This window comes from Rhincodon typus, chromosome 10 (genome assembly GCF_021869965.1).
Source record: "Rhincodon typus isolate 14 chromosome 10, sRhiTyp1.1, whole genome shotgun sequence".
In the NCBI taxonomy this organism is placed as follows: domain Eukaryota; kingdom Metazoa; phylum Chordata; class Chondrichthyes; order Orectolobiformes; family Rhincodontidae; genus Rhincodon; species Rhincodon typus.
This window is the reverse complement of record NC_063341.1, coordinates 54,499,520-54,510,941: the sequence shown is the minus strand read 5'-3', so window position 1 is coordinate 54,510,941 and position 11,422 is coordinate 54,499,520. Positions and strand designations below refer to the sequence as shown.

Sequence of the window (11,422 nt, the reverse complement as noted above, 5' to 3'; positions counted from 1 at the left end):
GCCTGCTCGTTAGCAACTCCTTTGTCTGTCCAACTGTCTCTCTCTCTCTTTGGGCTCTATCCTATCGTTTACTCCCTACCCCACACACCTCCCTATTTTCTGCATATAAACTGACATTTTACCCAGCCACCATCAGTTCTGAGGAAGGGTCACTGGACCCGAAACGTTAACTCTGTTTTCTCCTTCACAGATGCTGCCAGACCTGCTGAGCTTTTCCAGCAACTTTGTTTTTATTATAACAGATAGATGTTCCTCAAGAATGAAGGGGAGGAGTCAAGAACAAATATCAAGCTGTAGTTCCACAATAATTTTTTTGCTAAACAGTGGCATGGAGAGTGTGCAAGTCCTCAGGTTTAATCTTTTGGATGCGTTGGGTTACGTGACTTCAGCCAGGGAAAAACTGATTGGGGAGAAAGGTGAAATATAAATTTCAGCCAGTGATCTAATTCCAGATATGTATCAAGTAATTAGAAATTGAAAGAGAATGAACATGAAGGGGTAAAAACAGATTTGGGTTTGTGATCAATGCTACCTCCAAACTGCATGGGGTGCACAGCTGCACAGCAATAGGAATGTACCACATAGTAAAAGTTGTCTGCACTGAGACACACCTCAGAATGCCATCACTAGAAAACTGGAGTAGAAAGGAAGGGGTAAAATTGATAGTTTCTTCATTCAGTTATTTAACTTTTGAAGTATAGCTCAGTGCCAACACAATTTACGGAATCAGGGTAGTGAACTCGACCTAGTTTGAAGGGTTTTGTTAATCAGGAAGATGGCTGGATGCCACTGTATCACAGCATAGCTCCCAATTTACTGCACAAGAGGAGTATCAAACTCAATCCCAAGATACAGTCCTTCAAGATTCAATTATAGAATACTGGTCAACACTTCCATTACTACTGAGTCAGTTTCATAATCAATACATTATTACGATGACACTTTGAAGTAATTACTTTGTTGCATAACATTCATATCCTGAGAATGAGAGAAAGTACTGTATAAGTAAAACATTTACTTTTGGCTGCATTATTCTTATCTGCTTTTGGTTTGGCAGTTGTAAATTCCTTAGAAGGGGCAATGGATTCAAAACATTAATGCTACTTTCTGTTCACAGATGCTGCCAGACCTGCTAAGTTTCTCCAGCAATTTCCGTTTTTGACTGTATAACGAATGTCTGCCTTAATTAAAATTCACACTCAGAGCTCAGACCATGTGCATTTTATTCATTCTGTGGTGCTAAGTCAATGTTCTTCTTGCTACTTAGGGTTGGTTAACTCAGTTGGCTGGATGGTTGTTTTGCATTGCAGGGTGATGCCAACACCTTGCCTGAGGCATGGTGAGCCTCAAGTTAAACCACCAACATCTGTGTCTGTCTAATGATACAGCAACCCTATGGTTTGATATGACGACTTTACCTTTTAATGCACATTCATTTCTATTGGTGACAGCTTATTCCTCAATCAAGTGACAAATAAGTCAAGTTACATTTGGTTTGAAATTTCCCTGTCTTTTCAAATATTTCTGTTTTCTTTTCCTGAGTTGGCACTAAGCAAACATGTTCAGTACCATGCATTAGATTCAGAACTGCGTGACAGAGCTGTGTAGAATGTCAGGCAAGATTCTTAAACTAATCTTCATATAAATAACGTTAGGATGGAATGTTATTTTCAAACACTAAATACTTTTCAAAAGAGAGGCTTGTGTATTAGCTGAAAAGAGTCCAATTAATTAATTACTGAAAATAAGAGTCTATATTATTTCCAAGTTTCTAACCTTCCAGAAAGTCTCTGGGACATAATATTGCAATTTGCTTTCCATCAAGTGCCCGAAGAGGGACTGAACCTGATAGAAAACATTCTCTTCTGGATTCTCGTCATCGTCATCATCTACTGACAGCATTGCCTGTAAGAAGGGGAGAAAAGTCAAAGGTGAGAGAAATCTAATCTAAGGCTATGATTCTTTTTCCATTTATTACTGAACAATATCCATAAAATATTATTACTTTAAGGATACGGGTGACACTTATTTTCCATCTCTAGATGCCCCAAGGTCTGTGTGCTTTTTTCTTTGCTACCAACAAGGTTCCTGTGTGAATTTATTTGCCATCATCTGTTTGGGAGGATATGGAGGAAAAGCAGAAATTATTTATAACAATTTGGTTTTCAAATCTTTCCTCTGATTAGTTGGCATATGTATTGATCATTTGTACAAGGAACCCATCTGTGAAGCAATAAAGGTTATGGATTAATAAGTCTTAAGTTGCTGCCTCCATATCATCCATTTGGAAACTTGTGAACTGACCATGGCGTAACTTGGTTCAAGTATTAAACTTTGAAGTCTGACATCAACCTGTACCAAAATAAATTATGAGGCTAATCGCAAATGTTTGAAACAATGGATAGCATTAGAAAGGGAGTTTGACGCCTAGTGGCTGTTGGCAATAGGGTGTACGCATCAAACAGATTTATTTTTCTTAGTGGATTTGTTTTTAAGTACAAACTATGTTTAGGAAACAGTGTACGTTTCAGATTAAAATTACGAACCCAAACATTTTCAATAAATACATTAGTTCTCTACTTCAACAACTGAACTACCATTTTTAATTACTTTTGCATAGTTTTCCAAAAAGAATTCAAATTAATATTTACCTGAAAACAGAACATAACTGTTGAAATACATTCACTCATTATTTTTGTTTAGTATCTCCCTTTCACAGTATGCCAGTTAGAAAATTCAATATGTTGGCAATCAAAGGCAGGATACACCAACCCTTTACTGATGAATTTTCATGCAAAGGTAATGGATTTCAACAATTAGAAATTCTCAGAAAACCTGCAAAGACTAGGTCATTGAAAATTTCAAATTTGTGACAGGTCAGGAAAGACTGTATTGTCTATGATAGTCTTCTCTTTTCTACAGGAAAGTAAGTCATGAAGTTCCTGAACTGCAGACATAATGGGCCTCCTTCTGCACTGTAACAATTCTGTGATTTTGTAAACTTTCTAGTATTTGGTACCAAATGCAAGAATCAAGTATTCTCAAGCACCAAACATGAGGCACATTATTACTGGATGCAAAGTTCAGTCTGCTGTTTTAAATTCAACAGAGAGAGCAGTGTGAAATTTTCCACTCCTTATACGAACTCAACAATGCACTGTGGGCCCATAACAGCTAGGCAGTAGGTATGACATTCCAAATCAATATTCTAGCACATTTTAAAATTTGAACTGGAACAAAACTGTTCAAAAATGATTTTTGTTAAAGAACTGAGGACAGTATTTGCATCTGCCATTTCTGAATCACAAACTTTTCTGCACTGTCAAGGAGTGGGTCCCATTTTCATCTGTGAGCTGATATCCCTTGCGAAGCACTGAATTAAATATCTGCCCATGTAGACAGACAATGCCATGACTCCATAGATCAAAACAAAACAAAAACAGATAGTTAAAACACCATACCTCTGGTAATCCAGGCTGCATGTAAAGTTGTTGAAATACTGCATTCATATAGCATGTGGCTCCTCCATTCTTCAATCCCACAAACCCAGACACCGAGCGGCTATCAACAGGTGGCAAGTACTAAATACAAAGGTATCAGGTACAAATAATAAAATCAAAAATTCAATAAATATAAAACAGTTCAATTAGACACAAATTATAAAACATCATAAAATTGACTGAGAAGTGAGAGAAGTTCTGTTACTGCTAGTTTTAAAGTCAGAAGTCACACGACACCAGGTTATAGTCCAACAGGTTTACTTTAAATCACAAGCTTTCAAAGCACTGCTCCTTAATCAGATGAAGTTAACTTTGCTCCAAAAGCTTGTCATTTTAAATAAACCTGTTGGACTATAACCTGGTGTTGTGTGACTTCTGACTTTGTCCATCCCAGTCCAATACCGGCATCTCCACATCATTAACAGTTTTATGGCAAAGTAAGGGTTTCAGGATAAGTCTTAAGGTAACAAATCAGAAAAACAAAAACAGCAATGTAATTAACTGGAGAAATACAACACAATCTTTGACCATTAAGATGCACTATAGTCAGAACTTGAGGGCTGAGAGCTAAACAACTTCAATTTAAAAAATAACTGAAACCTTTAAATATGAAAAGAAACAATTAAATAGGGACTACAAAGATTACACATAAAATAACTGCAACTCTGTTCTCTAGTTTTATGAAAAAAAATCAATGCTTGCAGTACAAATATTTGTTCTGTAGCAAACACGATGGCACTGACATTTTATATATATTTTTAAAAAAACATACATTCATGTTCTCTGCTGTGATACTTTATCTTAAATTTTGAATAAAGATTATTCCTTGTTTAAGTAGTTCCCCGCTCTATTTAGAAAATATTGCTTAATCGAGAAACCCAAGATTCAGAAAGGTTTAATAGAAAGCAAAGGAACGAGAAACAAGTGAATAAAATATACATTAGATGTTGCAATCTATGGCTCATGCTGTAAAATCCTAGTGGAACAGTAGATGGAGGTTTCATACTGGGAAGGAGAAAAGACAGGTCATTGATGATAACTACACCAATAATGTCTGGAAGCTTTCATTTTTGGTCAGTGCTGCAACTTCCTGTATTCCAGATTGGCAAACTGCCTGCTCCATACCTTATACTAACCATATGCTGACTGGTTTCTGGTTTCCTTCAAAGACAAAGGTACAACAATAAAGAAAGGGAAATAATTATGCTTTGAGGTGACCAATCAAACATGTGCTATCTTTATTTACTGAAAGTTTTAATAATTACATACATTAGATAAATGATACGGAAATTGCATATTAAACTGGCATTACCAGAGCAAGGCAGGGCCAAGACAAATGGAAACAAAGTACTGTCACCACAGCACAGAGTCAAGAGTTACCTACCCAGCCAGGGTTACTTGGAGGTTATTTTTCAATTCATCATATCATACTAGTAGAGAAGAAAAAAGAAAAAAGAAAAAAGAGCCAGTACTTCACTTACCTCAAACTCCTTTGTGAGTGCAGGGTCAAACTGGTGATGCATTGATAGAAGTTCATTGGAGATAAGCTGAAGGTTACTCAAAGAGCTGTCTGCTAACATAACCAGCACCTCATAAGCAGCAAGTCGACTATTGACCGTACTGCACCTGGAAAAACAGAGGCAGGATGATGTTAGCTTTTAGCACACAAAAACTTCAGGTGAAATCCAGTCAAAGTTTTGCCTGAAGATGGAACAATAGTTATCAAATCAGTCACAGCAAACTCCACAGTTATTATAAGCATTAATAAAAAGAACTGAGCTTACATACTTTGGGTGAAAATCCTGTTGACTAACTGAACAGCTCCCAGCTGGACTGCTGCTGGTCAAGATGATTTTCGAAGCACGGAACAAAAAGTCTTCCATGAGTTGTTTGATTAATGATGGCCCTGCATACAAAACACCAGTTTAGTGAGATCAAAAGTATTTCGACCTTGCCTCATTAGTGCCCATAAAGTAAAATGATCTGATGAGGGTGGAATTAAAAGTTAGGGGAGTTGTAATCAAGTGGTTATATGGCACTGGAAACTAGTGATTTGAACATTAAGAACAATGAACAACCAATAGATATTCTTGCCTTCCAACTGACTGATGCAACATGTTTATTCTGAAAGCTACACAGGCAGGTTAGAGTACAGATCTGTAAAAGGGCTGGAGTGATGGACAAAATGCAGTTTTTCTTGTTTCAGGATTTATTTGTTGTCTTAATGAGCATAGAATTCCAAAAGAAAATGTAGCTTTTACTTTCCAGGATTTGGCTGAGGAACAAACCAATAGAACTGGACATTTCTCAGGATGAATTCTGGTTCTTCTTCATACTGACCACGGAACTAGAAATGGTATTGTTGATTAAGAGCTGCTGGAGTGCGATAACTGAAATTGTGCTTAGTTAAATTTGTATCCCAGTTTATAATGTAAGTACTTACTTAGATTTTTTTTAAAATATGCTCTCTTTAAGAAGCAGGACATGAAGTGATGCTCCATAATGAACCTCTCCTTTGCAGCGAGGTACCAAAGTACTAATCATACAGTTTCAAAAGACGGTCAGTAGTTTCAGAACATGAACTCAGTTTCTCTCTCCACATACACAGTTTTTATTTCAGACCTCCAGAATCTGCAGTATTTTGCTTCTTTTATACAAATCACTGTTTTGATATATCCCAAACTTAATTTAAATTCAAGATCAGAAAGGTTCAATGTTTTAACGAAGATCTGTAGCTCAGGTTGTGGTTGAAGTTGTTGGTTGGTTCACCGAGCTGACTGGTTTTCATGCAAATGTTTCGTCTCCCTTCTACGTGACATCGTCAGTGCTGTGTAGCCTCCGTTGAGGACAGCGGACAACAGCGCTGTTGTTCTGTCCCGCTCTGAATTTATAATGCCTGGCCTGACATGGTGGGCAGTCTTGTTTCCGGTTTTGTACCACAGTGATATGTAGATGGGGTCTATTTCAATATGTTTGTTCATTTCAATAGACTCCAGCTACATACCACTACAGGACAAAACCAGAAACAAGACTGCCCACTATGACAGATTGGACCTTATGAATTCATACCAGGACAGAACAACAGCACTTCAATGGAGGCTGCACAGCACTGACAATGTCACCTAGAAGGGAGACGAAACATTTGCATGAAAACCAGTCAGTTCGGCGAACCAACCAACAACTGCATTAGAAAGGTTGTACATAATTGCAAAACCAAGACCTAAACAATCACACAAGTAGTTCTGCAGTTGAAGTAGTGTAGAGTTGTATTATGTGGGCAACCATTTGTTTTCAGTCAAAGATGATTCAGATCCATACAACTCACATCTTTCACCTTGCTAATATGCAAACATTAAAACACAGATAGCAAGCCAAACTAAATCAGCTTCTCCATCACTGAATTTGCAACAGTCAACTTAAAACATTCAATGACCCTCAAAAATCGTTCAATTTTTGCTAACCAGACTTGTTGGGAGCTCTGAAGAAGAGTCATCTAGACTCGAAACAATAGCTTGTTTTCTCTCCATGGATGCCGCCTGATCCACTGTGATCACCAGCATTTTTTGTTTTTAGCAGATTCCAGTAATTTGCTCCTCCTTGTTGGAAGCATCATTGTTTATCTGGAACTGTGAACTGAAGTTAAGAATTGAGCTTTGGTCTTTGAGCAGCACCTTACTTTTTTAAAAAGGAAGGAACAAACAAACCGATATTTGTTTATGGGAACTGGTCTGGCGAGTCAATTGTAGGTTGATTTTTATTCCAAGAATGTCGCAGATGTTTTGGCACTTCAAATGTATTACTCTCAAGGATTGGCAGCTGCTTGGATGTTAAAAGGGTCAATTCAAGGGCTGGCCAGTCAAAACAAAGTTGAAAACAAGAGAAACCATAGACTGAGATAACAAGGTGTAGAGCTGGATGAATACAGCAGGCCAAGCAGCATCAGAGGAGCAGGAAAGCTGACATTTTGGGTCTAGACCCTTCTTCAGAAATGGGGGAGGGGAAGGGGATTCTGAAATAAATAGGGAAAGAGGGGGAGGTGGATAGAAGATAAAGGAGAAAATAGGTGGAGAGGAGACAGACAGGTCAAAGATATGGGGTTGGAGCCAGTAAAGGTGAATGTAGGTGGGGAGTTAGGGAGGGGTAGGTCAGTCCAGGGAGGACAGACAGGTCAAGGAGGCGGGATGATGCTAGTAGGTAGGAGATGGGGGTGGGGCTTGAGGTGGGAGGAGTGGATAGGTGGAAGGAAGGACAGGTTAGGGAGGCGGGGACGAGCTGGGCAAGTTTTGGGATGCGGTCGGGGGAGGGGAAGACTTTGAAGCTTGTGAAGTCCACATTGATACCATTGGGCTGCAGGGCTCCCAAGCGAAATATGAGGTGCTGTTCCTGCAACCTTCGGGTGGCATCGTTGTGGCACTGGAGGAGGCCCAAGATGGACATGTCGTCCAAGGAGTGGGAGGGGCACTTGAAATGGTTCACGACTGGGAGGTGCAGTCGTTTATCGCAAACCGAGCGTAGGTGTTCCACAAAGCAGTCCCCAAGCCTCCACTTGGTTTCCCCGATGTAGAGGAGGCCACATCGGAAACAGCGGATACAGTATACCACATTAGCAGATGTGCAGGTGAACATCTGATGGGGAAGGTTTTCTTGGGGCCTGGGATGGGGGTGAGGGGCGAGGTGTAGGGGCGGTGTAGCACTTCCTGCGGTTGCAGGGAAAAGTGCCGGGGGTGGTGGGGCTGGTGGGGAATGTGGAGCGGACAAGGGAGTCACGGAGGAAGAGAGGGGTTCCTCCGGAAATCAGATAAGAGTGGGGAGGGAAAAATGTCTTTGGTAGTGGGGTCAGATTGCAGATGGCGGAAGTGCCGGAGGATGATGCGTTGTATCCGGAGGTTGGTGGTGTGGTACATGAGGATGAGGGGGATTCTGTTTTGGTTGTTATTGCAGGGAGGGGGTGTGAGGGATGAGTTGCAGGAAATGCAAGAGACACAGTCAAGGGCGTTTTCAATTACTGTGGAGGGGAAATTGCGGTCCTTGAAAAACGAGGACATCTGGGATGTCCGGGAGTGGAATGCCTCATCTCGGGAGCAGGTGTGGCAGAGGCGAAGGAATTGGGAATAGAGGACGACATTTTTGCAGGAAGGTGGGTGATAGGAGGTGTATTCCAGGTAGCTGTAGGAGACGGTAGGCTTGAAATGGATATCAGTTTCCAGGTGGTTGCCAGAAATGGAAACAGAGAGAGAGGTACCGGAGATGGTCCAGGTGAACTTAAGGTTGGGGTGGAAGGTGTTAGTGAAGTGGATGAACTGTTCGAGCTCCTCGTGGGAGCACAAGGCGGCACCGATACGTTCATCGATGCAATGGAGGAAGAGGTAGGGGATAGGGCCAGTGTAGCTTCGGAAGAGGGGTTGTTCCACGTATCCTACAAAGAGGCAGGCATAGCTTGGGCCCATGCGGGTACCCATGGCCACCCCCTTTTGTCTGTAGGAAGTGGGAGGAATTGAAAGAGAAATTAAGAGTGAGGACGAGTTCAGCTAAGCGGATAAGGGTGTCAGTGGAGGGGGACTGGTCAGGCCTGCGGGACAGGAAGTGGAGGGCATTTAGGCCATCTGCATGGGGAATGCAAGTGTATAGGGACTGGACGTCCATGGTAAAGATGAGGTGTTGGGGACCAGGGAATCGGAAGTTTTGGAGGAGGTGGAGGGCGTGGGTGGTGTCACGGACGTAGGTGGGCAGTTCCTGGACCAAGGGGGAGAAAATGGAGTTGAGATAAGTGGAGATGAGTTCGGTGGGGCAGGAGCAGGCGGAGACAATGGGTCGACCAGGGCAGTTAGGTTTGTGGATTTTGGGAAGGAGATAGAAACAGGCGGTGTGAGGTTGGGGAATGATGAGGTTGGAGGCTGTGGGCAGGAGGTCACCTGAAGTGATGAGGTTGTGGATGGTTTGGGAGATGATGTTTTGGTGGTCGGGGGTGGGCTCATGATCAAGGGGGCGGTAGGAGGTGGTGTCGGAGAGTTGGCGCCTGGCCTCGGCGACGTAGAGGTCAGTGCGCCATACAACTGCGCCTCCCTTGTCCGCGAGTTTTATGGTGAAGTTGGGATTGGAGCGGAAGGAGCGGAGGGCTGCACGTTCTGTGGGGGAAGAGGTTGGAAAGGTTGAGGCGACTGATGTCGCGACAACAGTTGGAGATGAAGAGGTTGAGGGAGGGTAGGAGGCCTTGGGGTGGTGTCCCGGAGGACGGGGTGTGTTGGAGGCGGGAGAAAGGGTCAGTAGAGGGAGGGTTAGGCTCACTATTAATCGCCTCAACTTCTCCACCTCTCTCACCCACTCCAACCTCTCCCCCACAGAACGTGCAGCCCTCCACTCCCTGCAGCCCAATGGTATCAATGTGGAATTCACAAGCTTCAAAATCTCCCCTCCCCCGATCGCCTCCCAAAACCAGCCCAGCTTGACCCCGCCTCCTAATCGGTCCTTCCTCCCACCTATCCACTCCTCCCACCTCAAGCCCCACCGCCATCTCCTATACTGGCCTCATCCTGTCCTCCCTGGACTGACCTATCCCCTCCCTAACTCCCCACCTACACTCACCTTTACTGGCTCCAATCCCGCCTCTTTGACCTGTCTGTCTCCTCTCCACCTATCTGCTCCTTTATCCATCTTCTATCCGCCTCCCCCTCTCTCCCTATTTATTTCAGAATCCCCTTTCCCCATTTCTGAAGAAGGGTCCAGACCTGAAACGTCAGCCTTCTTGTTCCTCTGATGCTGCTTGGCCTGCTGTGTTCATCCAGCTCTACATCTTGTTATCTCAGATTCTCCAGCATCGGCAGTTCCCACTATCTCTAAACCATAGAGTGAATTGGTTTAAACTGGGTTTTGGGTAGAAAGCAGCATGCCTGTGAAAGCTGATGGACGGAGTTTGGTTGCTCTCTAGTTATCCTCCGGTTATTGAATTATTCAAAATTGAGAAAAGAACATCAGTCTGGAAGATGTACGTAAAAGTCTCCAGCAGTTTGTGGAAACTGTTTGCATTGACCAGGGTCTTTGGAATTCAAGCAAGCTTTACAGTCCCACGTGCTTGTCAACAGCTTATTATCCAAGGACTGCATGAAGGTTTAGCAATCATTATTCAAAACTGCGTAAGTGAATTAGCAAGTTACAACTTTGTTTTTTTAAAATTTCTCCCCTAACTGTGTCTGTCTGTGTGACAGAGTGGGGCTATAATCAAAGACGATTGTGTGTAAATCATAGAGATTAATTACATTACCTTGTTGTTTAACTTTGCTCTGCCAGATTTACAGTATTAAGATTCAGTTGTTAATTTCTGTTTATGCTATAAACAATATTGGTGTCAGATATCTGTCAGATCAGGAACAAATGGGTGATTTTGAAGGTCACTGTATATTGATATTTGCCACTTTGATAACTATATGAATACCAGGCCTCCACGACATCCCTGGAAGATGGGTTTTACTACAGGCATGCAAGACTGTGTATTTTGTGTTAATTGCCAAGTCCTCAGTCAATGCAAACAGCTTCCAAAGACCTCTGGAAATTTGTACTTATTTCATACAACTGGAATTCTCTTCTCGGAACTTTCAACAAGTCAATAAATGGAGAATAACTCGACAGAGCAAAATCAAACAAAACCAAACCCAGTCTAGCAGCTTTCAAAGCAAAACTGCTTCCTGCCCAAAACTCAGTTCACTCTGATTTTTTTCCCTTCTTTTTCAACATTCTTATCCTCTTATCAGCACTTATCCTCCCTTGATTGATCCAACCAGCTGCCAGTCCCTGAGTATAACAGCACCCTGGTGCTGAATTGTCTACAGTGTTCTTAAGGCAGCAATTAACTTGCATTATCTTTCCAGGCCAGTTCACAACAGTAAACATCAGTCTTTTGTTTTAGAGATAGTAGGAACTGCAGATGC

General features: G+C 42.0%; 1 protein-coding gene across 2 annotated transcripts in view; it reads right to left on the bottom strand.

Moving 5' to 3' along the window:
- usp24 (ubiquitin specific peptidase 24) overlaps positions 1 to 11,422 on the bottom strand; it is a 229,715-nt gene that overhangs the window by 56,000 nt on the left and 162,293 nt on the right. For both annotated transcript variants that reach the window (XM_048602450.1, XM_048602451.1), the window contains exons 40-43: positions 5,289 to 5,406; positions 4,982 to 5,126; positions 3,462 to 3,581; positions 1,777 to 1,905 (exon numbers count right to left, since the gene is read on the bottom strand). In XM_048602450.1, the coding sequence (XP_048458407.1) occupies positions 1,777 to 1,905; positions 3,462 to 3,581; positions 4,982 to 5,126; positions 5,289 to 5,406 (512 nt within the window). The remainder of the gene's footprint in view (positions 1 to 1,776; positions 1,906 to 3,461; positions 3,582 to 4,981; positions 5,127 to 5,288; positions 5,407 to 11,422) is intronic.